We start from the raw sequence: 27,489 nt of genomic DNA on the forward strand, positions 1-27,489 counted from the left end.
ACCTGACCTGTTGGTGGCCCTTGGGGACTGGAGTTGGCCGCCCCTGATGTAAAGCAATCCAAGAGGTGAGTGATGAATACTTAGGGGCCTATTCTATAAACCTCGATAACCCACTTTTGATTGGCACGGTGGTTCATCATACCCATATAATATGGGCATGATAAGCCACTATAGCATTAAATGGTCAACCTAATAAAAATCATTAAGGCCAAAAATACACAAGAATAAAATAAATATCCTCCATTCTTTGGAATATTGATATTCTTGGGATTATTATATCTCTGTGTTAAAAGAATGTACTTTGAGTGCAAATTATAGGGATCTTGATGTGGGGATTCTTTCTTCACATATCAGTTTATTATCTGATGTAGGGATAACCTGAAAACCTGGCCTGTTTGCGGCCCTCGGTGGACTGGAGTTGTGAAGGCCTGCCTTAGTGGCTAGCCGCTAAGGTAATGAAGCTGTTTTAATATACATTTTAATACTGGGGTAGATGAGCAGGGGGTCTCCGGAGCAGAACCGAGTTGATTTCAGGTCCGGGGAACCCCTGCTTCCCGAGATACAGGCCCCGTTATAGGGTGCCGGTATCTCCTATGCATTTTATTCCCACGGTCATGTGACACAAGACATTTCAGTGCATAGGAGATACCGGACCCCATAACGGGGCCTGTATCTCGGGAAGCAGGGGGTCCCCGGACCTGAAATAAACACGATTCTGTTCCGGAGACCCCCTGCTCATCTACATATTATTAAAATGTATATTAAAATCTTGTGATCGCAGGTGAGATATGCGCAGGGAGAGGCGGCGCTCTCTCGGTGCAGCTCTCTCTGCAGCGGAAACATATCGCCGGGTGAACCCTTTGAGAGAGGAGATCATCACGCCGCCGGCTACTCGCCCGTTTGGTTTTGCTATCTCAGGCAATCGATGCTTTCTGATACCGTGATAGCAACGCTCAAAAACAGGCGGCGTAAACGGCCCAGCAATTTTTTTTTATTTATAAAGGCTTATATAATAGTCCCCTTAGTGATCTCTGAATGAAGCACATTACAGTATGGTGAAAGGACTGTGAGACGCAGAAGTCGCAACACAGTTAGGCTGCGCTTATACAGCCGGCGACGGCAACGCGGCCGATGACGTCACCCGTCGCCGTCACCATTGCGATGAGTTGTACTGTATTTCAAATTTAGGTGACGTCATTAAAGGGGATGGCAGAGGGACGGAGAAGCTCCTGATTGGCCAAAAGGGGAGACCGTCGCCGGAAAAATGAAATATCAGTGACTACCAGATTTCTGGTAGCACTGTCGCTCCGTCGCTTTGTCGCCGTCGCGTGCACTATTAGCGCCGACGACGGCGATAATGCATTTGTTTTGACGCGACACGATGTCACCATCGCGTCGCCGGCACTATGAGCGCAGCCTTATACTCTTACATTGTTGGTAGTGTGCTCTGAAACATTTTTTATTGTTATTATGTCTGGAGTTTCTGCTGTGTTTTTCCAAAAATGGTAACGCTGTGTTTTTCAGATTATAATGGGAGTTATCCTCCTTTACAAACTGCTGGGCCTCAGCGCATTGGTTGGTGCAGCCGTGATAGTGCTACTCGCTCCTGTGCAGTACTTCATTGCCACAAAGCTTGCTGAGGTTCAGAAGAGCACACTTGTGAGTAAAGTCCTAAATGTAATGCACATATGGATGATACCTTATAGCTCTGTAAAATATCAGTCTTTTGGCTTAGCATTACATGTGAACATGGCCTGAACACTAGTCTGAAGCGTCCTCTTTCACCACTATTACTGGTTAATGTCCCAAAAACTCTTTCGGACCCAAATCAGGCAGGTTTTATACAGTACAGATTTGATTTACCAAGCAGTCAAAGCTAAAGGATGAAATGTCAAATTCTTACATTGCTTCACGGCTAATATTATTTTGGAACATTTTAGAGATTAGTTCGACTGCATTTACTAATATCAGTTTATACAGGGACCGCCATTAACATATGTTCGATTTTTCAGCTCTTACATTTTTAATGTTGTTGTTTTGCTTTAAGTGTTGTTAACATAAAATACTTTGTCAAATATTACATATGATGCTAAGACAGGGGTGTGCAACTCAGGATATCCCTGCTTCAGCACAGGTGGTGAAGTCTTCGAAAGAGCCAATGATTGAGCCGCCTGTACTGAAGCAGGGATATGCTGAAAACCAGCTCCAGCCTCGCCCACTGACTGAGGCCCCGCCCCTCCCTCTCACCTTTCCCAGCCTGTCTCTCAGCCTGCACCTCCAGCCTCGCCCACTGGCTGAGGCCCCGCTCCTCCCTCTCACCTTTCCCAGCCTGTCTCTCAGCCTGCACCTCCAGCCTCGCCCACTGGCTGAGGCCCCGCCCCTTCCTCTCACCTTTCCCAGCCTGTCTCTCAGCCTGCACCTCCAGCCTCGCCCACTGGCTGAGGCCCCGCCCCTCCCTCTCACCTTTCCCAGCCTGTCTCTCAGACTGCATCTCCAGCCCCACCCACTAACTGAGGCCCCCCCCTCCCTCCCTCTCACCTTTCCCAGCCTGTCTCTCAGACTGCATCTCCAGCCCCACCCACTAACTGAGGCCCCCCCCTCCCTCCCTCTCACCTTTCCCAGCCTGTCTCTCAGACTGCATCTCCAGCCCCGCCCACTAACTGAGGCCCCGCCCCTTCCCTCCCTCTCACCTTTCCCAGCCTGTCTCTCAGGCTGCATCTCCAGCCCCGCCCAATGACTGAGGCCCCTTCCCTCCCTCTCACCTTTCCCAGCCTGTCTCTCAGGCTGCATCTCCAGCCTCGCCCACTGGCTGAGGCCCCGCCCCTTCCCTCCCTCTCACCTTTCCCAGCCTGTCTCTCAGGCTGCAGCCCCGCCCACTGACTGAGGCCCCGCCCCTTCCCTCCCTCTCACCTTTCCCAGCCTGTCTCTCAGGCTGCAGCTCCAGCCTCACCCACTGACTGAGGCCCCGCCTCTTCCCTCCCTCTCACCTTTCCCAGCCTGTCTCTCAGGCTGCAGCTCCAGCCTCACCCACTGACTGAGGCCCCGCCTCTTCCCTCCCTCTCACCTTTCCCAGCCTGTCTCTCAGGCTGCAGCTCCAGCCTCACGGTTCACTACTTGAGGCCCCGCCTCCTGACCTAGGCCCCACCCAAATACAGAGGCTCTGCAGAGGAAGGAATTTCCCTCTGTGCTTCCTTTCTGCATCTCAGGCCCTGCAATGAGGGGGGGGGAGGATGGGAGCGGGCCCCCGGGCTATAGCTCCGCCCCTGGTATGTGCTGAGTTTTGAAGATACATCAGTTCTAACATAACTAATTCTATAAATCCGGCATTTTGTTTGGCACATACAATATTTGTGTTCCACTGGATAAGAAATCATGATCCTAGTAACAAATATTAGGACCGCAATAATTAATCACTTAGTGGCTTTAACGGGAATTTTTTTCCCTTTCCAATAAGGATTATTCTACCGAGAGATTAAAGAAAACGAACGAGATCCTGAAAGGCATAAAGCTGCTGAAGCTGTACGCGTGGGAGAACATTTTCTGCTCTAGCGTTGAAGAGACGCGAATGAAGGAGCTGACAAGTCTGCAAACCTTCGCCCTTCACACGTCACTCTCCAGTAGGATGTCACCCAGTTTTATCTCATTTCTACAGCAAATCAAACCCCACTTGTGTGTGGGCACTTTCACACGTCCCAGGCAGGTCCTCAAACCTGCCTGTCCGCTTTATCTCTTAACACACAATACTTTCTCTGCAGCCTGGGATTCTGGGTAATGACATGCAAATTAGCACAGTGTCACGCTTTACTTCTTATCCATTTTAACATGGATCCCTATAATCTTACGCCTGCCGCATTACACCGCATTTCAGCACAGCTTGGGTTAATGATATCTACATACTGTGCTGTATATCATTTCTAGAATCCATTAACTCAGAGACTCTCAACTCCAGTCCTCAAGGGCCACCAACAGGTCAGGTTTTCACAATATCCCTGCTTCAGCACAGGTGGCTCAATCAGAGGCTCAGTCTTCGAATGAGCCTCTGATTGAGCCACCTGTGCTGAAGCTGGGAAATCCTGAAAACCTGACCTATTGGAGGGTCTTAAGGACTGGAGTTGCGCCCCCCTGCTTTAAAGGAAAATGGTGTGTATGTTTTAAAGCTCCTGGCAAATTAAATGTCTTACAACATGAGCCACCCTGTAATCCCATACGTACTATATAGTGAGGTATATAGGTGACATACACATTAATTGTACACCATGAAGCAAGAGCTACGCTCAGCAGCATAAAGACAGCGGCCAGTGTGATCCCGTGCCTACTTTGGGAAATAATGGGGAGACCCAGTATTGATTCGGGACGTTGTATGATAACAGTGTGAGACGCTATTTTCTGATAACTCAGTTTGTGTTGTAAGGAGAGATAAAAAACATACAGCTTTTATTAAATAACTTCGAAGGAATCAACAAAGTTAAACGCCAGCAGGATTCACTAAACTCCGATAAGGGGTACCAGAGCTCAATCCCACTGATTTAAATGGCTTGTGATCAAACTCCCGTCCCCTTTGCTGGAGCTTAATGAATCTCCACCTATGTTTGCTATGTTCTGTAGGAAAGTTTTGACATTGTCAACCAATAGCACAATGTTTAATGCTTAATTGTGTCTTATTTGCCCAGTTTTTATGAATGCAGCGATGCCCATAGCAGCCGTGCTCGCAGTAAGTCCATTTTCTATGTCCTTTCAGTAGTGTAAGAATATTTTTATACCAGTTTAACAAATGGCAATAGAACAATGTGCAATGTAAACCTCATAATAACCAGGAGCGCATTGCTGTATATTATAAATAGATGTAAGCATTGTAATATTCCGAATATGAGATAGGACATCCCGGTCAGTCCTTTCTCATGCATGATGTAGAATAATTTGGGGTGATATGGAGTCTGACTGTGGCAACCACAATTAAGTTGAATCAGGCTTGCAATGTTTAACATTAGTTTGGCAGTGCAGCTATGCTGTCTTTCTGATGCACCCTCTCCCTCCCAATCCCCCTCCCTCCCAATTCTCCTCCCCATCCCTCTCCCCCCCTCCCTATCCCACTCCCTCCCTATCCCACTCCCTCCCCCCCCTCCCCCCCCTCCCCATCCCCCCTCCCCATCCCCATCCCCCCTCCCCCTCCCTCCCCATCCCCCCTCCCTCCCCATCCCCCCTCCCCTCCCCATCCCCCCTCCCCTCCCTCCCCATCCCACTCCCTCCCTCCCAATCCCCCTCCTCCTCCTCACTCAATCATTTTATTTTCCCTTTCTTTCTTTCTTTCTTTCTTTCTTTCTTTCTTTCTTTCTTTCTTTCTTTCTAAAACTATTTTCAGGGAGGTTTGGGTCAGAAAAACGAAGATATTTTTTTTATCTTCTACTTATTCTTTTTATAATATAGGTTGCCAAGATCTTTTTCAGGGATACAGCTTTTTAAAAGCAAAAATTGAGTTGGCGCCCCTCATAAAGAAATGCCTCCAATATATGATTTCTCCTTTGATTTCCCCCTATCCCTTCCCAAACTCAGAGGTGTATAGACCTTCCCAGATATCTGGGAGTTCAGTTACACACAGTAACTCTGTGCCCAGGACACACGTGGAAACGAGCGGTAACTCTCAATGTATTACTGCCTGGTAACACATTTTATAAATAAATAAAATAAATAAATGAATTAATGAGGGCTATTCTGTATTGCGAATCTTGTTATATGTATGGTAACTAACTTGTCCAATTCTGTCCAACATATTCCCTAGACCTTTGTGACTCATGCTTACGTGAGCACGAGTCCCCTGACCCCAGCGAACGCCTTTGCGTCACTCTCCTTGTTTCACATCTTGGTCACTCCCCTTTTCCTGCTCTCCACGGTGGTCAGATTCGCCGTAAAAGCCCTCGTCAGGTACGTAATCATGTGGATGTGGAAGCATTTCATGCCACGGTTGCAATCACGGAGCAGCGTAATAATGCCTTGTATCTGTATGTAACAAGAGACAGGGGTGCCCAATGCTACATCCCATTGACAAAACATATGTGTCTCTTGTTATAGACAATCGCCACGCTCAGTAGCTCTCTTGTTGACATAAATATATATTCATGATGTGGTGGGTGTGGGAGTTTGAGCTAGCTGGGAATGTGTGTTCATGCCTTATATCTGGCTGCTTTTATTTTCTTGTCAAACCATATAGTCCGTGTTTGTCTTGACTAGGAAAATGCTGTATTTTCTAGCGCGCTGCGGGACGAGCGAGTAAACATTGCATGGATGATGTGTGCAAGGTCAGGGTTCAGTGTTATCCGAGACATCACAAGCCGGGTCCTAAACCCAAGCAGCAAGAAACAAAATTAGCGTCAATATTTTCAACATTCTGAATGTTCAAAAATCGTAATCCGTTCTCTATCCGAAGCACAATAAGTGAAATACAGTTTCTCATCCGCCATTTTCTTATCACTGCCACCTAGATGTCAAAGTATGTTGTTGTGGTTGTTATTGTTGTTGTGGTTGTTATTGTTGTTGTTTATTACTGTGGTTACCCGTTCATTTTCATTTTAAATATTTCATTCCGTCGAAACAGTTCAAGCAAAGTGTCTGAAAATGCACTAGTACAAGTTGTAAAATAATAGATTTAATGTTTTGTATCAAGAATCCGATCGATGAGATGTCTTTTTTTTTTTTATCGCTTAAAAACTAAAAATGTATTCCAAGATGGGGGCCGGCAGCGACTTGGTTGAAACTTCTGTCAGATCTGTTAGGATTAATAAACACACAATCCCAGCAACCTATAACCCCAGAAATACATGTATACATATAGATCTGTTAGGATGGCAGGAAGGTACCCTCAAAATGTAATCAGAATGAGTCAGGGCGTTTGGCCTGTAGAGACAGAACACATGAACAACCGCACAGACAAAAAACACAAAGTTATCCAGTAATCCAAATGCTGAATACCGTTTTCTATTTTTACTTGGTGTTTAGAGGTGATTAATAATAATAATAATAATAAAAGACAAAAGGCACAATTAATAATGAATTAAGTGAGGGAAGCTGAGCGGAGAAAGAAGTACTGAGATACAATACGTGCTGAAACAATGCAGTGTTTGCATCTGACTGACGCCCTTATTATCGCCTCTTGTGGCCCATTCCTACTTTATGTACAGCTGGGGTGTTATTTGTAGGTATTTTGAATAAAAATGGGATACAAACTTGGGTTAAAATGCCATCAGATGATTTCCTTCCAGCAGTACATGTCACAGATTAAATATCTTTGTATTTTTCCCTTTAGTGTACAGAAATTGAATGAATTCTTTATAAGTGACGAGATTAGAGAGGACAGTTGGAGAAACGGAGACTCGTCCCTTCCATTTGATCCTTGCAGAAAACACACCGGAATAGTACGTTGTTCTATATTACCAATAAATAGAACCTTTGTGATTGAAAATACTCTGTGTACTGTGGTGTTAATCGAATCTTTTGTGTATATGTGTTATACGAGACCTGCGTACAAGTTTACGCAGGCAATATGATCATCCGCAGATAACGTAATGCATGAATATTTGGAAACGATGAGGCCTCTCACAGCCATAACATGTATTATGTATAAAATGCATTTGAATGCGGACCAACGAATCTCAGCTCTGTCTGTTCTTAGGAGTAACCTAGAAATTGCTTACATGTCTCACTGTTAACGAAATTTGCTGGATTGAAACGGTAGCCTGAAGTACTGAACTAGCATTGAGGGTGGGTTAGTTTTACAGTTTGAATGATGTTTCTGATAGTCATTTTCTTCCTATTTTTGGCTGGGGTGCCGTATTAAAGGGGCAGTCCCTCAAGGAAACTAATGCCAGTGAAATGTTTAAGGGGTGACATCTGTTTGTTTGATTGCATTTCTTAACTAAATCTTTCCCACATAAGTATTTTTTTAATTATTTTTGTAAACCTGTTGGTGAACATGATTTAATCTGGCTGCTCCCTTTTGTCTGATGTCACTGTGTGTTCTGTGCATCAAATGCTTGCACAGGCAAAGCCCCCTCATTTCACCAACTCTTATTGGCTTTCTGATAAGGACTGGGGGGGGGGGGGGGGGGGGAGGGGGGGGGGGAGGGGAGGGGCTAAGTATAAAGAAAACACTTCCCCATTCAGAGGCCCCTAAGAAATTCAGTTTGTACTTCATTTCCCCCAAAATGAAAAGCAGACAAACATTTGCTATTAGCATGGTTAGACTTGTTTAAGGAAGCAAATTAGACTGTTCTTTACCAAAGGTTGTTTTCTGTCCGACTATGTATAATTGCTCCTTTAAAGCGGCAATCCATGCGTTTTTTTTTTAAATATTTTTTTAACATAGAAAAACAAAAAGAACGATTCCTGCGCTCCTACCATTTAGGCTAAAATGAAATAATAATGACATGAAAAAGGGTTATTTTGTTAAACCCTTTGGCCAAAGCGCCGTCACGGCATAACCACATTTGCAGGTACCTACACTGAATATATGTAATTAATGTCCCATGGATTAGTGAAAAAAGTGAGAAAGCCCTGAAGGGGTTAAATAAAGCTTATGCTTTTGTGAGTAGTGCAATTAAAAGCTGGCCAAAGCCAGTATCATAGTTACCTCACTATAGAGGTAAACTGTGGGTGCACAAATTCCCTGCTGTGAATATAATAAAACTTACACATATTTCTTTCTGTCAGCCTTATACATTCACCTGCTCTCGGAGGGTGATGTGCAGACTGACACTGGGGGGTGTATTGTACCTGTACTAACTGGGAAACTGGTAGGGGCTCAGTCCTGGAGGGGGGAGACACACACCTCCAAGGAACTGCTATGTAAAGCAGATGAGCCAGAAACCCTTATTCATGAGATCACTATTGTATTTTAGCCTGATTGGTAGGAGCGCCGGAATCGTTCTTTTTGTTTTCTATATGTAAGGCCGATCTTTTTACCTGCAGCAAACTTCTATAGGGAGGAGCGCGGTAATATGTACAATATATATATATAGGGAGGAGCGCGGTAATATGTACAATATATATATATATATATATATATATAGGGAGGAGCGCGGTAATATGTACAATATATATATATAGGGAGGAGCGCGGTAATATGTACAATATATATATATATATAGGGAGGAGCGCGGTAATATGTACAATATATATATATATAGGGAGGAGCGCGGTAATATGTACAATATATATATATATATATAGGGAGGAGCGCGGTAATATGTAAAGTCTTTCACAAATTTTTAACATAGGTTTTAAGTTGGGGCTCAACGGAGCAGAACCTCATTAATTTCAGCTCCAGGGACCCCCTGCTCCCAGAGATACTTACCTCCATAGGGGGTGCCGGAAGCCTCTCTTATAGCTGGGGTTCATGTAATGGCCGCTTTTCCAAGCTCCCGCGCCCGGCGGGTCTCTGGGAAGTCGTGACATCATCCGGTCCGGCTTCCTATTGGCCCACGTGATGTGGAACTTTAAACTTTGCTGAGGTAAGTGTGTCAAAAGCCGGGGTTACCCGAAGCGGAAATTATTGGGGTTCAGCTCCAGAGACCCCCTGCTTCAATACTGTATAAAAAATGTTTTTTTTTTTAATGCACGGCGTACTCATTTAAGTGTCTATGATACTTTGATAGACATAGAAAGTCTGCATCCCACATCTCCTTCAGTTTACCTTTAGGCTTAGTCCATACATTGAAGCCGTGCGGAGGCGCGCTGAGGCTGAGTGCTTTCCCTGGCTTTAGAGCGCGCGCCGTCTGTGGGCGTGGGGCGGGCCAGTGACGTCACGGAGCTGGTTCGCCCTCATTGGGCAAATCGCTCACGTGACCGGCCCTGCGCTCCCGTGAGCGCCAAAACTGAAGATTAGGTAAGACACACGCTTCCGCAAGCGTGCGCGAGCCCCTGCTAAAGCCGCTCTCATTGCGGCTGCAGGGGCTCACTGCCGAGCAGCAGCGCGCCTCAGCACGGGTCAGAGCATAAGCGCTGACCATGCCCGAGGCCTTAATCACATTACACTTTACTGATCCTTGTTGATGATCTTACATGTAAGGCCTGCCGGGTTACACAGCATTCACGTGATGGCTCTTTTCTAACCTGTAACCTCCCTGATGTGTAACGTGTGCGTGGCTCCCACAGAGTCAGTTTTAGATGTAATATAATAAGCACTGAGCACAAATAATACTTTCTGCCCCTGCTTAGTGATTTAAGTAATGATTAATAATCTAAAATAATAATAAGCAAAAGACGATCATCCTGCTTTAAGTAGGCACATCTCTCCTTGCCCAGTTAGTGCACTATAAGTGTCGCATGTTTTGAATGCGCCTTTATGTTGAACGTGCATTGTTGCTTCATAAAAAACATGTTTGAGAATCTCTGAGCGCCAGTATGGGATAGGACATTTGGTCGTTGCTGTTTTGCCGCAACCAAATGGCCGCCGGCGCTTTGTCGCAACTCACCCTACCGCCAGAACCTTCCGCTGCCGCCAGCGTCACTGCAAAGGTAAGTGCCTAAACCCGTTACCTTAATCACTTACCCTAAAACCTCCTATCCTGAGCCTTTACCCTAAACCCCTACTCTAAACCCGTACCCTAAAACCCCCTACCCTAAGCCCTTACAAAAAGAACCCTACCCTGAGCCTTAACCCTAAAAACCCCTACCCTAAGTCCTTACCCTAATACCCCCTACACTAAGCCCTTACCCTAAAACCCCCTAGCCTAAGCCCTTACACTAAAACCCCCTTAACCTAAGCCCTTACCCTAATATCCCTTACCCTAAGCCCTTACCGTAAACCCCCCTACCCTAAACCTTTACCCTAAAACCTCCTACCCTGAGCCCTTACCCTAAACCCCTACCCTAAGCCCTTACACTAAAACCCCCTACCCTAAGCCCGTACCCTAATACCCCCTACCCTAAGCCCTTACCCTAATACCCCCTACCCTAAGCCCTTACCCTAATACCCCCTACCCTAAGCCCTTACCCTAATACCCCCTACCCTTAGCCTTTACCGTAAACCCCCCTACCCTAAGCCTTTACCCTAAAGCCCCCTACCCTAAGCCTTTACCCTAAAGCCCCCTACCCTAAGCCTTTACCCTAAAGCCCCCTACCCTAAGCCCTTACCCTAATACCCCCTACCCTAAGCTCTTACCCTAAAAGCCTCTTAATTTAACACATTACCCTAACTGCTAAACCCCTTAAATGAATCCCCTACCCTAACCGCTAAAACAAGCATTTTGCTAAGGAGCCCGACGTACGTTTCGCGCCTGACGAATCTCCCTTGCAGGATGGAAACGGACGTCAGCCTCTTTAGCAATATGCTTGTTATAAATGACTGATTGCTGACTCTGCAGCAGCGTCTCTGGGTGGGTGCTTGATACAGCTGTAGGGATTAGCAAGAGGGATATCTAAGTGGGGATATAACTCAGTGTAGTCTCTCTCTAGCATTAATCATCTGGTAAGCCTGACACTTCCTCATTTGTTACTCTCTTTGTGCCTCAGCTATTATGAGCCAGCTTTTCTCTCTAGCATGGAGCAGTGCACTGTTGCTACATTGTATGCTGGCTGATACTGTGTATACCACATGCATCATTTCCAGTGACTGTGACACTGTTTATGCTGTAATGAGTTAGTGCCAGTATAGGTTTATTTGGATCTCTCTATTTTCTGGTAATTAATTTCACCTACATCCTAGCCCAGGGGTGCACAAACTTTTCCCCGTGTGCACCCCTGCCTGCTCTCCTCGGAGCCTCACGCGCCCTCCTCCCCTCCCTGCTCGACCCCGGCATCAAATGACGCGTGGGGTCATGTGACGTTACGCCGCCATGGTAACATGTCGTCACGTGACCCCGCGGCGTCATTTGATGCTGGTTTACCAGGACGACGTGTCGCGGGAAGGTAAGTGTATTATAAAAGCCTCGCGCGGTCCCCCGGCATTTAATTTAAATTCCTGGGGGGAGAGCGTGGGACCTCTATAACTGCCGCGACCCACCCCCCCCCCCAGAAAATCTAGCGCGCCCCCCAGTTTGCGCACCGCTGTCATAGCCTATACCGCCCTTAGCCTGACACACTTGCATACATTACCCACAGCCTATCAGTCCCCAGTGTGGTTTCGCTAAATACTATCAGGGCTTCAGTACTTTGCTTTACGTGTGATTTAGCTTTATTATTCATTTCTGAGTCTGAATACTTGTTGATTTAGCAAAATACTGTATACCACACCACCGTTCATTTTTTAATTAGTGTTGTGAAGTTTATACAGTGATACTGTATATGTTTAAGTATACCTAGTAAACGTTACATGTCACTTCCTTTGGTGGTGGGCAACATGTGACTTCTTTGTCCGGAGCGTTCAGCACCTGCGCTTGCATCTTTTCCCAGCAGTCCCTTTGGTAATGCGCTGCAATCCGGCTTTACCTGACTGTACTGTAAATTAAGACAGGACGCAGTGCATTAATCCAGGGGTGCGCAAACTCTTTCCCCTGCGTCCCCTACCCGTTCTCCCCTCCCCCCTGCTCGAGCCAACCCCCCCCCTCTTACTTTGTATCCGGGGTCAAATGACGCTGCAGGGCCATATCAATGTGACATCACCTGACCCTGCTGTGTTGCCACGGCGATACGTCGCTCCAAGCCGTTGGAGACAAGGTAAGAGGCGTTACAGGGGCCTTGCGCGATCCCCCGGCTTTCAATTTAAATGCTTTGGGGAAGAGCACGGGGCCTCTGTAAGCGCCGTGCCCCCCCCCCCCCCAGAAAATCTCATGCCCCCCAGTTTGCACTCCCCTGCATTAATCCATAGAGGAGGTTAGTGAATCCCATTGCATTGTGGTTTTCCCAGACCTAATCCTGTCTGAAACGCTATTTGAAACAGGCTCTGAAAATCTATATTTATCTTCGACCTTATGTCTGCGAAACACACGGAAAACGCGTCCGTGGGGGGGAAAATCACGTTGCAACATTTTGCGGCAGCGAATAATTGCTTGTTCTTTACGTAACTGCGTTGATGTGGTTAGATGTCTGTTTAACAAAGAACTAAACATGAAAGGGACCTCTGACTGGAAATAGAAACATGTTTTACTGCCCCAGATGTTATAAAAATAGCAGTCAAACAATTTGTCTTTTTTTGTTTTTCTCTGTAATTAATAGCATTCAAAAGCCATTAACCGGAAGCAGCCATTGAGGTACCAGATGGAACCGCCTTCACGGAGGCAGCGCCGTCCCTCGGAGACCGAAGAAGTGGCAATCAAGGTTTCTATGAACAGATTTCTTTCTTCTTATTTACACAGAAGTAATCCTGGCTACAGGGCCAAAAGCGACGACTATTGTGTATATGCTCCAAAAATTCTAACCCATCAAAGCTGAGCGCAGTGTAACGCACGAAAAGAGAACGAAAAATATTCTTCTGTGCTTTATTCCCACCAGGTGCACACCAGGTGCGCGCACTTTATTCCCACCAGGTGCGCGCGCTTTATTCCCACTAGGTGCGCGCGCTTTATTCCCACCAGGTGCGCGCGCTTTATTCCCACCAGGTGCGCGCGCTTTATTCCCACCAGGTGCGCGCGCTTTATTCCCACCAGGTGCACGCGCTTTATTCCCACCAGGTGCACGCGCTTTATTCCCACCAAGTGCGCGCGCTTTATTCCCACCAGGTGCGCGCGCTTTATTCCCACCAGGTGCGCGCACTTTATTCCCACCAGGTGCACGCGCTTTATTCCCACAAGGTGCGCGCGCTTTATTCCCACCAGGTGCGCGCGCTTTATTGCCACCAGGTGCGCGCGCTTTATTCCCACCAAGTGCATATGCTTTATTCACACCAGGTGCGCGCGCTTTATTCCCACCAGGTGCACGCGCTTTATTCCCACCAGGTGCGCGCGCTTTATTCCCACCAGGTGCGCGCGCTTTATTCCCACCAGGTGCGCGCGCTTTAGTCCCACCAGGTGCGCGCGCTTTATTCCCACCAGGTGCGCGCGCTTCATTCCCACCAGGTGCGCGCACTTTATTCCCACCAGGTGCGCGCGCTTTATTCCCACCAAGTGCGCGCGCTTTATTCCCACCAGGTGCGCGCGCTTTATTCCCACCAGGTGCGCGCGCTTTATTCCCACCAGGTGCGCTAGCTTTATTCCCACCAGGTGCGCGCGCTTTATTCCCACCAGGTGCACGCGAGGAAGGTGGAAATGGACAGGCGAAGGCTGTTCTCTAAGAAGCAGAAGCCAAAGGGAGCAGTGATACATCTCAACTCACTGCAGCCCGTCTGACACTTGCAATTACAGCGAGTTGGGCTGGCTAACTTTTGGCTCCCTCCTTTAAGGGACATAAGGATATCTAAATCCTCTGAAAGGGGCACAATCTGCTTCAATGTTTTTGACTGTAAGCATTAGGTGACTGTAAGCATTAGGTGACTGTAAGCATTAGGTGACTGTAAGCATTAGGTGACTGTAAGCATTAGGTGACTGTGAGCATTAGGTGACTGTGAGCATTAGGTGACTGTGAGCATTAGGTGACTGTGAGCATTAGGTGACTGTAAGCATTAGGTGACTGTAAGCATTAGGTGAGTGTAAGCATTAGGTGACTGTAAGCATTAGGTGACTGTGAGCATTAGGTGACTGTGAGCATTAGGTGACTGTGAGCATTAGGTGACTGTAAGCATTAGGTGACTGTAAGCATTAGGTGACTGTGAGCATTAGGTGACTGTGAGCATTAGGTGACTGTGAGCATTAGGTGACTGTGAGCATTAGGTGACTGTGAGCATTAGGTGACTGTGAGCATTAGGTGACTGTGAGCATTAGGTGACTGTGAGCATTAGGTGACTGTGAGCATTAGGTGACTGTGAGCATTAGGTGACTGTGAGCATTAGGTGACTGTGAGCATTAGGTGACTGTGAGCATTAGGTGACTGTGAGCATTAGGTGACTGTGAGCATTAGGTGACTGTGAGCATTAGGTGACTGTGAGCATTAGGTGACTGTGAGCATTAGGTGAGTGTAAGCATTAGGTGAGTGTAAGCATTAGGTGACTGTGAGCATTAGGTGACTGTAAGCATTAGGTGACTGTGAGCATTAGGTGACTGTGAGCATTAGGTGACTGTGAGCATTAGGTGACTGTAAGCATTAGGTGACTGTGAGCATTAGGTGACTGTGAGCATTAGGTGACTGTGAGCATTAGGTGACTGTGAGCATTAGGTGACTGTGAGCATTAGGTGACTGTGAGCATTAGGTGACTGTGAGCATTAGGTGACTGTGAGCATTAGGTGACTGTGAGCATTAGGTGACTGTGAGCATTAGGTGACTGTGAGCATTAGGTGACTGTGAGCATTAGGTGACTGTGAGCATTAGGTGACTGTGAGCATTAGGTGACTGTGAGCATTAGGTGACTGTGAGCATTAGGTGACTGTGAGCATTAGGTGACTGTGAGCATTAGGTGACTGTGAGCATTAGGTGACTGTGAGCATTAGGTGACTGTGAGCATTAGGTGACTGTGAGCATTAGGTGACTGTAAGCATTAGGTGACTGTGAGCATTAGGTGACTGTGAGCATTAGGTGACTGTAAGCATTAGGTGACTGTGAGCATTAGGTGACTGTGAGCATTAGGTGACTGTAAGCATTAGGTGACTTCCTTTAAAACAGCTAAATATTCAGTTGTTTTTGGCTGCAAACGTTTGCTGATATCCACCAGTGACATCACATCTGAATATGATATTGCTATTATCTGCAAAAGCCAATTACTGTAACTTGGACTCGGACCACAATGTCCAGGTCTCTCACCGCTGTTGCAATGTATGACAATATGTCTGAGCACTTGTGATAAAGTATCATTGGAATGTAACAATGTGTCTTTCTGCTCATATTTGCCTTTTTATTAAAGGTGTCCAATGGATATTTTTCTTGGGGAAGCGGCTCCACCACACTGTCCAGCATAGATATCCACATACCTACAGGTACGGCACTCCCCAAACATTCGTGGTATGAACTCGCCAGAGCTGTGTCATGTGACCGGTGTCCCCTCTAATGAGTACTTTTTCATGCTTAATGAAACCTATGAACCCTTATTCAGTTTATTGAACCACAAAAGGGTTCATCTGCAATTGATGAAAAGAAAACAGAACAATTAGTGCATCTGTTATTAGTCATTGTTATTATTTAACAAGACACAATTCCATATTCTGGTCATATAAATAATACAGCCTCGTGTAATAGTGCAGCCTCGTGTAATAGTGCAGCCTCGTGTAATAGTGCCGTCTCGTGTAATAGTGCCGCCTCGTGTAATAGTGCCGCCTCGTGTTATAGTGCAGAATCGTGTAATAGTGCCGCCTCGTGTAATAGTGCCGCCTCGTGTAATACTGCCGCCTCGTGTAATACTGCCGCCTCGTGTAATAGTGCCGCCTCGTGTTATAGTGCAGAATCGTGTAATAGTGCCGCCTCGTGTAATAGTGCCGCCTCGTGTAATAGTGCCGCCTCGTGTAATAGTGCCGACTCGTGTAATAGTGCCGCCTCGTGTCATTGTGCCGTCTCGTGTTATAGTGCCGCCTCGTGTTATAGTGCCGCCTCGTGTAATAGTGCCGCCTCGTGTAATAGTGCCGCCTCGTGTAATAGTGCCGCCTCGTGTAATATTACAGCCTCGTGTAATAGTGCCGCCTCGTGTAATAGTGCCGCCTCGTGTAATAGTGCAGCCTCGTGTAATAGTGCAGCCTCGTGTAATAGTGCAGCCTCGTGTAATAGTGCAGCCTCGTGTAATAGTGCAGCCTCGTGTAATAGTGCAGCCTCGTGTAATAGTGCCGCCTCGTGTAATAGTGCCGCCTCGTGTAATAGTGCCGCCTCGTGTAATAGTGCCGCCTCGTGTAATAGTGCAGCCTCGTGTAATAGTGCAGCCTCGTGTAATAGTGCCGCCTCGTGTAATAGTGCCGCCTCGTGTAATAGTGCAGCCTCGTGTAATAGTGCCGCCTCGTGTAATAGTGCCGCCTCGTGTAATAGTGCAGCCTCGTGTAATAGTGCAGCCTCGTGTAATAGTGCAGCCTCGTGTAATAGTGCAGAATCGTGTAATAGTGCCGCCTCGTGTAATAGTGCCGCCTTGTGTAATAGTGCAGCCTCGTGTAATAGTGCAGCCTCGTGTAATAGTGCAGCCTCGTGTAATAGTGCCGCCTCGTGTAATAGTGCAGCATCGTGTAATAGCATTGTCAGTAGGAGAGACACAGTGAGCGTATGTTCTTGCATAATATACATAATATGAAACAGTTTAGATTGGTGAAACGTCTCACCATGTTTGGTGTATTTCTTTCAGGCCAGCTCACCATGTTTGGTGTATTTCTTTCAGGCCAGCTCACCATGTTTGGTGTATTTCTTTCAGGCCAGCTCACCATGTTTGGTGTATTTCTTTCAGGCCAGCTCACCATGTTTGGTGTATTTCTTTCAGGCCAGCTCACCATGATTGTGGGACAAGTCGGCTGTGGCAAATCCTCTCTGCTGCTGGCGATACTGGGAGAGATGCAGACGTTTGAGGGCAGAGTGCACTGGAGCAAGTAAGTGGCCTGTGTATTTATATTAGAGATGTGAGCGCAGAAATACGCAAAGGTTATATTGTTACCTGGGGTACGATGCTATATTATATTGTTACCTGGGGTACGATGCTATATTATATTGTTACCCGGGGTACGGCGCTATGTTATATAGTTACCCGGGGTACGGTGCTATGTTATATTGTTACCCGGGGTACGGCGCTATGTTATATTGTTACCCGGGGTACGGTGCTATGTTATATTGTTACCCGGGGTACGGCGCTATGTTATATTATTACTCGGGGTACGGTGCTATGTTATATTGTTACCCGGGGTACGGCGCTATGTTATATTGTTACCCGGGGTACGGCGCTATGTTATATTGTTACCCGGGGTACGGTGCTATGTTATATTGTTACCCGGGGTACGGCGCTATGTTATATTGTTACCCGGGGTACGGCGCTATGTTATATTGTTACCCGGGGTACGGCGCTATGTTATATTGTTACCCGGGGTACGGTGCTATATTATATTGTTACTCGGGGTACGGCGCTATGTTATATTGTTACCCGGGGTACGGCGCTATGTTATATTGTTACCCGGGGTACGGCGCTATGTTATATTATTACTCGGGGTACGGTGCTATGTTATATTGTTACCCGGGGTACGGCGCTATATTATATTGTTACCCGGGGTACGGCGCTATGTTATATTGTTACCCGGGTACGGCGCTATGTTATATTGTTACCCGGGTACGGCGCTATGTTATATTGTTACCTGGGGTACGGCGCTATGTTATATTGTTACCCGGGTACGGCGCTATGTTATATTGTTACCCGGGTACGGCGCTATGTTATATTGTTACCCGGGGTACGGTGCTATGTTATATTGTTACCCGGGGTACGGCGCTATGTTATATTGTTACCCGGGGTACGGCGCTATGTTATATTGTTACCCGGGGTACGGTGCTATATTATATTGTTACTCGGGGTACGGCGCTATGTTATATTGTTACCCGGGGTACGGCGCTATGTTATATTGTTACCCGGGGTACGGCGCTATGTTATATTATTACTCGGGGTACGGTGCTATGTTATATTGTTACCCGGGGTACGGCGCTATATTATATTGTTACCCGGGGTACGGCGCTATGTTATATTGTTACCCGGGTACGGCGCTATGTTATATTGTTACCCGGGTACGGCGCTATGTTATATTGTTACCCGGGGTACGGCGCTATGTTATATTGTTACCTGGGGTACGGCGCTATATTATATTGTTACCCGGGGTACGGCGCTATGTTATATTGTTACTCGGGGTACGGCGCTATATTATATTGTTACCCGGGGTACGGTGCTATGTTATATTGTTACCCGGGGTACGGTGCTATGTTATATTGTTACTCGGGGTACGGCGCTATATTATATTGTTACCTGGGGTACGGTGCTATGTTATATTGTTACCCGGGGTACGGCGCTATGTTATATTGTTACCCGGGGTACGGTGCTATGTTATATTGTTACCTGGGGTACGGCGCTATATTATATTGTTACCTGGGGTACGGTGCTATGTTATATTGTTACTCGGGGTACGGCGCTATATTATATTGTTACCCGGGGTACGGTGCTATGTTATATTGTTACCCGGGGTACGGTGCTATGTTATATTGTTACTCGGGGTACGGCGCTATATTATATTGTTACCCGGGGTACGGTGCTATGTTATATTGTTACCCGGGGTACGGCGCTATGTTATATTGTTACCCGGGGTACGGTGCTATGTTATATTGTTACCTGGGGTACGGCGCTATATTATATTGTTACCTGGGGTACGGCGCTATGTTATATTGTTACCTGGGGTACGGCGCTATATTATATTGTTACCCGGGGTACGATGCTATATTATATTGTTACCTGGGGTACGATGCTATATTATATTGTTACCCGGGGTACGGTGCTATATTATATTGTTACCCGGGGTACGGTGCTATGTTATATTGTTACTCGGGGTACGATGCTATATTATATTGTTACCCGGGGTACGGTGCTATATTATATTGTTACCCGGGGTACGATGCTATATTATATTGTTACCTGGGGTACGATGCTATATTATATTGTTACCCGGGGTACGATGCTATATTATATTGTTACCCGGGGTACGATGCTATATTATATTGTTACCCGGGGTACGGTGCTATATTATATTGTTACCCGGGGTACGATGCTATATTATATTGTTACCCGGGGTACGGTGCTATATTATATTGTTACCCGGGGTACGGCGCTATGTTATATTGTTACCTGGGGTACGGCGCTATGTTATATTGTTACCTGGGGTACGGCGCTATGTTATATTGTTACCTGGGGTACGGTGCTATATTATATTGTTACCCGGGGTACGGTGCTATATTATATTGTTACTCGGGGTTCGGTGCTATATTATATTGTTACCCGGGGTACGGTGCTATATTATATTGTTACTTGGGGTACGGCGCTATGTTATATTGTTACCCGGGGTACGGTGCTATATTATATTGTTACATGGGGTACGGTGCTATATTATATTGTTACCTGGGGTATGGCGCTGTTATATTGTTACCCAGGGTACGGCGCTATGTTATATTGTTACCCGGGGTACGGTGCTATATTATATTGTTACCTGGGGTATGGCGCTGTTATATTGTTACCCAGGGTACGGTGCTATTTTATATTGTTACCTGGGGTACGGTGCTATGTTAGATTGTTACCCGGGGTACGGCGCTATATTATATTGTTACCCGGGGTTCGGTGCTATATTATATTGTTACCCGGGGTACGGCGCTATGTTATATTGTTACCCGGCGTACGGTGCTATGTTATATTGTTACCCGGGGTACGGTGCTATATTATTTGTTTCCCGGGGTACGGCGCTATGTTATATTATTACTCGGGGTACGGTGCTATGTTATATTGTTACCCGGGGTACGGCGCTATATTATATTGTTACCCGGGGTACGGCGCTATGTTATATTATTACTCGGGGTACGGTGCTATGTTATATTGTTACTCGGGGTACGGCGCTATGTTATATTGTTACCCGGGGTACGGCGCTATGTTATATTGTTACCCGGGGTACGGCGCTATGTTATATTGTTACTCGGGGTTCGGTGCTATATTATATTGTTACCCGGGGTACGGCGCTATATTATATTGTTACTTGGGGTACGGCGCTATGTTATATTGTTACTCGAGGTTCGGTGCTATATTATATTGTTACCCGGGGTACGGCGCTATGTTATATTGTGACTCGGGGTTCGGTGCTATATTATATTGTTACCTGGGGTACGGCGCTATGTTATATTGTTACCTGGGGTATGGCGCTATGTTATATTGTTACCCAGGGTACGGCGCTATGTTATATTGTTACCTGGGGTACGGCGCTATGTTATATTGTTACCTGGGGTACGGCGCTATTTTATATTGTTACCCGGGGTACGGTGCTATGTTAGATTGTTACCTGGGGTATGGCGCTGTTATATTGTTACCCAGGGTACGGCGCTATGTTATATTGTTACCTGGGGTATGGCGCTGTTATATTGTTACCCGGGGTACGGCGCTATTTTATATTGTTACCTGGGGTACGGTACTATGTTAGATTGTTACCCGGGGTACGGCGCTATATTATATTGTTACCCGGGGTTCGGTGCTATATTATATTGTTACCCGGGGTACGGTGCTATGTTATATTGTTACCCGGGGTACGGTGCTATGTTATATTGTTACCCGGGGTACGGCGCTATATTATATTGTTACCTGGGGTACGGCGCTATGTTATATTGTTACCTGGGGTACGGTGCTATATTATATTGTTACCCGGGGTACGGTGCTATATTATATTGTTACTCGGGGTTCGGTGCTATATTATATTGTTACCCGGGGTACGGTGCTATATTATATTGTTACTTGGGGTACGGCGCTATGTTATATTGTTACCCGGGGTACGGTGCTATATTATATTGTTACATGGGGTACGGTGCTATATTATATTGTTACCTGGGGTATGGCGCTGTTATATTGTTACCCAGGGTACGGCGCTATGTTATATTGTTACACGGGGTACGGTGCTATATTATATTGTTACCTGGGGTATGGCGCTGTTATATTGTTACCCAGGGTACGGCGCTATTTTATATTGTTACCTGGGGTACGGTACTATGTTAGATTGTTACCCGGGGTACGGCGCTATATTATATTGTTACCCGGGGTTCGGTGCTATATTATATTGTTACCCGGGGTACGGTGCTATGTTATATTGTTACCCGGGGTACGGTGCTATGTTATATTGTTACCCGGGGTACGGCGCTATATTATATTGTTACCTGGGGTACGGCGCTATGTTATATTGTTACCTGGGGTACGGTGCTATATTATATTGTTACCCGGGGTACGGTGCTATATTATATTGTTACTCGGAGTTCGGTGCTATATTATATTGTTACCCGGGGTACGGTGCTATATTATATTGTTACATGGGGTACGGTGCTATATTATATTGTTACCTGGGGTATGGCGCTGTTATATTGTTACCCAGGGTACGGCGCTATGTTATATTGTTACACGGGGTACGGTGCTATATTATATTGTTACCTGGGGTATGGCGCTGTTATATTGTTACCCAGGGTACGGCGCTATTTTATATTGTTTATATTGTTACCTGGGGTACGGTGCTATGTTAGATTGTTACCCGGGGTACGGCGCTATATTATATTGTTACCCGGGGTTCGGTGCTATATTATATTGTTACCCGGGGTACGGCGCTATGTTATATTGTTACCCGGCGTACGGTGCTATGTTATATTGTTACCCGGGGTACGGTGCTATATTATTTGTTTCCCGGGGTACGGCGCTATGTTATATTATTACTCGGGGTACGGTGCTATGTTATATTGTTACCCGGGGTACGGCGCTATATTATATTGTTACCCGGGGTACGGCGCTATGTTATATTATTACTCGGGGTACGGTGCTATGTTATATTGTTACTCGGGGTACGGCGCTATGTTATATTGTTACCCGGGGTACGGCGCTGTGTTATATTGTTACTCGGGGTTCGGTGCTATATTATATTGTTACCCGGGGTACGGCGCTATGTTATATTGTTACTCGGGGTTCAGTGCTATATTATATTGTTACCTGGGGTACGGCGCTATGTTATATTGTTACCTGGGGTATGGCGCTGTTATATTGTTACCCAGGGTACGGCGCTATGTTATATTGTTACCTGGGGTACGGCGCTATGTTATATTGTTACCCGGGGTACGGCGCTATTTTATATTGTTACCCGGGGTACGGTGCTATGTTAGATTGTTACCTGGGGTATGGCGCTGTTATATTGTTACCCAGGGTACGGCGCTATGTTATATTGTTACCTGGGGTATGGCGCTGTTATATTGTTACCTGGGGTACGGCGCTATTTTATATTGTTACCTGGGGTACGGTACTATGTTAGATTGTTACCCGGGGTACGGCGCTATATTATATTGTTACCCGGGGTTCGGTGCTATATTATATTGTTACCCGGGGTACGGTGCTATGTTATATTGTTACCCGGGGTACGGTGCTATGTTATATTGTTACCCGGGGTACGGCGCTGTTATATTGTTACCCGGGGTACGGTGCTATGTTATATTGTTACCCGGGGTACGGCGCTATGTTATATTGTTACCCGGCGTACGGTGCTATGTTATATTGTTACCCGGGGTACGGCGCTATATTATATTGTTACCCGGGGTACGGCGCTATGTTATATTATTACTCGGGGTACGGTGCTATGTTATATTGTTACCCGGGGTACGGCGCTATGTTATATTGTTACCCGGGGTACGGCGCTATGTTATGTTGTTACCCGGGGTACGGCGCTATGTTATATTATTACTCGGGGTACGGTGCTATGTTATATTGTTACTCGGGGTACGGCGCTATGTTATATTGTTACCCGGGGTACGGCGCTATATTATATTGTTACCCGGGGTACGGCGCTGTTATATTGTTACCCGGGGTACGGTGCTATGTTATATTGTTACTCGGGGTACGGTGCTATGTTATATTGTTACCCGGGGTACGGCGCTATATTATATTGTTACCCGGCGTACGGTGCTATGTTATATTGTTACCCGGGGTACGGCGCTATGTTATATTGTTACCCAGTTGTACGGCGCTATGTTATATTGTTACCCGGGGTACGGCGCTATGTTATATTGTTACCCGGCGTACGGTGCTATGTTATATTGTTACTTGGGGTACGGCGCTATGTTATATTGTTACCCGGGGTACGGATCTATGTTATATTATTACTCGGGGTACGGTGCTATGTTATATTATTACTCGGGGTACGGTGCTATGTTATATTGTTACCCGGGGTACGGCGCTATGTTATATTATTACTCGGGGTACGGTGCTATGTTATATTGTTACCCGGGGTACGGCGCTATGTTATATTATTACTCGGGGTACGGTGCTATGTTATATTGTTACCCGGGGTACGGCGCTATGTTATATTATTACTCGGGGTACGGTGCTATGTTATATTGTTACCCGGGGTACGGCGCTATGTTATGTTGTTACCCGGGGTACGGCGCTATGTTATATTATTACTCGGGGTACGGTGCTATGTTATATTGTTACTCGGGGTACGGCGCTATATTATATTGTTACCCGGGGTACGGTGCTATGTTATATTGTTACCCGGGGTACGGCGCTATGTTATATTGTTACCCGGGGTACGGCGCTATGTTATATTATTACTCGGGGTACGGTGCTATGTTATATTGTTACCCGGGTACGGTGCTATGTTATATTGTTACCCGGGGTACGGCGCTATGTTATATTGTTACCCGGGGTACGGCGCTATGTTATATTATTACTCGGGGTACGGTGCTATGTTATATTGTTACCCGGGGTACGGTGCTATGTTATATTGTTACCCGGGGTACGGCGCTATATTATATTGTTACCTGGGGTACGGCGCTATGTTATATTGTTACCTGGGGTACGGTGCTATATTATATTGTTACCCGGGGTACGGTGCTATATTATATTGTTACTCGGGGTTCGGTGCTATATTATATTGTTACCCGGGGTACGGTGCTATATTATATTGTTACTTGGGGTACGGCGCTATGTTATATTGTTACCCGGGGTACGGTGCTATATTATATTGTTACATGGGGTACGGTGCTATATTATATTGTTACCTGGGGTATGGCGCTGTTATATTGTTACCCAGGGTACGGCGCTATGTTATATTGTTACACGGGGTACGGTGCTATATTATATTGTTAGCTGGGGTATGGCGCTGTTATATTGTTACCCAGGGTACGGCGCTATTTTATATTGTTACCTGGGGTACGGTGCTATGTTAGATTGTTACCCGGGGTACGGCGCTATATTATATTGTTACCCGGGGTTCGGTGCTATATTATATTGTTACCCGGGGTACGGCGCTATGTTATATTGTTACCCGGCGTACGGTGCTATGTTATATTGTTACCCGGGGTACGGTGCTATATTATTTGTTTCCCGGGGTACGGCGCTATGTTATATTATTACTCGGGGTACGGTGCTATGTTATATTGTTACCCGGGGTACGGCGCTATATTATATTGTTACCCGGGGTACGGCGCTATGTTATATTATTACTCGGGGTACGGTGCTATGTTATATTGTTACTCGGGGTACGGCGCTATGTTATATTGTTACCCGGGGTACGGCGCTATGTTATAGTGTTACCCGGGGTACGGCGCTATGTTATATTGTTACTCGGGGTTCGGTGCTATATTATATTGTTACCCGGGGTACGGCGCTATATTATATTGTTACTTGGGGTACGGCGCTATGTTATATTGTTACTCGGGGTTCGGTGCTATATTATATTGTTACCCGGGGTACGGCGCTATGTTATATTGTTACCTGGGGTATGGCGCTGTTATATTGTTACCCAGGGTACGGCGCTATGTTATATTGTTACCTGGGGTACGGCGCTATGTTATATTGTTACCCGGGGTACGGCGCTATTTTATATTGTTACCCGGGGTACGGTGCTATGTTAGATTGTTACCTGGGGTATGGCGCTGTTATATTGTTACCCAGGGTACGGCGCTATGTTATATTGTTACCTGGGGTATGGCGCTGTTATATTGTTACCTGGGGTACGGCGCTATTTTATATTGTTACCTGGGGTACGGTACTATGTTAGATTGTTACCCGGGGTACGGCGCTATATTATATTGTTACCCGGGGTTCGGTGCTATATTATATTGTTACCCGGGGTACGGTGCTATGTTATATTGTTACCCGGGGTACGGTGCTATGTTATATTGTTACCCGGGGTACGGCGCTGTTATATTGTTACCCGGGGTACGGTGCTATGTTATATTGTTACCCGGGGTACGGCGCTATGTTATATTGTTACCCGGCGTACGGCGCTATATTATATTGTTACCCGGGGTACGGCGCTATGTTATATTATTACTCGGGGTACGGTGCTATGTTATATTGTTACCCGGGGTACGGCGCTATGTTATATTGTTACCCGGGGTACGGCGCTATGTTATGTTGTTACCCGGGGTACGGCGCTATGTTATATTATTACTCGGGGTACGGTGCTATGTTATATTGTTACTCGGGGTACGGCGCTATGTTATATTGTTACCCGGGGTACGGCGCTATATTATATTGTTACCCGGGGTACGGCGCTGTTATATTGTTACCCGGGGTACGGTGCTATGTTATATTGTTACTCGGGGTACGGTGCTATGTTATATTGTTACCCGGGGTACGGCGCTATATTATATTGTTACCCGGCGTACGGTGCTATGTTATATTGTTACCCGGGGTACGGCGCTATGTTATATTGTTACCCGTGGTACGGCGCTATGTTATGTTGTTACCCGGGGTACGGCGCTATGTTATATTGTTACCCGGGGTACGGCGCTATGTTATGTTGTTACCCGGGGTACGGCGCTATGTTATATTATTACTCGGGGTACGGTGCTATGTTATATTGTTACCCGGGGTACGGCGCTATGTTATATTATTACTTGGGGTACGGTGCTATGTTATATTGTTACCCAGGGTACGGCGCTATGTTATATTGTTACCCGGGGTACGGCGCTATGTTATATTGTTACTCGGGGTACGGCGCTATGTTATATTGTTACTCGGGGTACGGCGCTATGTTATATTGTTACTCGGGGTACGGCGCTATGTTATGTTGTTACCCGGGGTACGGCGCTATGTTATATTGTTACCTGGGGTACGGCGCTATGTTATATTGTTACCTGGGGTACGGCGCTATGTTATGTTGTTACCCGGGGTACGGCGCTATGTTATATTGTTACCCGGGGTACGGCGCTATATTATATTGTTACTCGGGGTACGGTGCTATGTTATATTGTTACCCGGGGTACGGCGCTGTGTTATATTGTTACCCGGGGTACGGTGCTATGTTATATTGTTACCCGGGGTACGGCGCTATATTATGTTGTTACTCGGGGTACGGTGCTATGTTATATTGTTACCTGGGGTACGGCGCTATGTTATATTGTTACCTGGGGTACGGTGCTATGTTATATTATTACTCGGGGTACGGTGCTATGTTATATTGTTACCCGGGGTACGGCGCTATGTTATATTGTTACTCGGGGTACGGCGCTATGTTATATTGTTACCCGGGGTACGGCGCTGTGTTATATTGTTACCCGGGGTACGGTGCTATGTTATATTGTTACCCGGGGTACGGCGCTGTGTTATATTGTTACCCGGGGTACGGTGCTATGTTATATTGTTACCCGGGGTACGGTGCTATGTGATATTGTTACCCGGGGTACGGCGCTGTGTTATATTGTTACCCGGGGTACGGTGCTATGTTATATTGTTACCCAGGGTACGACGCTATGTTATATTGTTACCCGGGGTACGGCGCTGTGTTATATTGTTACCCGGGGTACGGTGCTATGTTATATTGT

The 27,489-nt window shown here is 46.4% G+C and overlaps 1 protein-coding gene across 11 annotated transcripts in view; it reads left to right on the forward strand.

Moving 5' to 3' along the window:
* ABCC9 (ATP binding cassette subfamily C member 9) overlaps positions 1-27,489 on the forward strand; it is a 148,402-nt gene that overhangs the window by 35,082 nt on the left and 85,831 nt on the right. For all 11 annotated transcript variants that reach the window (XM_075602921.1, XM_075602920.1, XM_075602923.1 and 8 more), the window contains 8 exons: positions 1,525-1,659; positions 3,455-3,617; positions 4,671-4,711; positions 5,777-5,919; positions 7,298-7,406; positions 13,144-13,245; positions 15,857-15,929; positions 17,402-17,507. In XM_075602921.1, the coding sequence (XP_075459036.1) occupies positions 1,525-1,659; positions 3,455-3,617; positions 4,671-4,711; positions 5,777-5,919; positions 7,298-7,406; positions 13,144-13,245; positions 15,857-15,929; positions 17,402-17,507 (872 nt within the window). The remainder of the gene's footprint in view (positions 1-1,524; positions 1,660-3,454; positions 3,618-4,670; positions 4,712-5,776; positions 5,920-7,297; positions 7,407-13,143; positions 13,246-15,856; positions 15,930-17,401; positions 17,508-27,489) is intronic.

Source organism: Ascaphus truei, chromosome 5 (assembly GCF_040206685.1).
Source record: "Ascaphus truei isolate aAscTru1 chromosome 5, aAscTru1.hap1, whole genome shotgun sequence".
Classification (NCBI taxonomy): domain Eukaryota; kingdom Metazoa; phylum Chordata; class Amphibia; order Anura; family Ascaphidae; genus Ascaphus; species Ascaphus truei.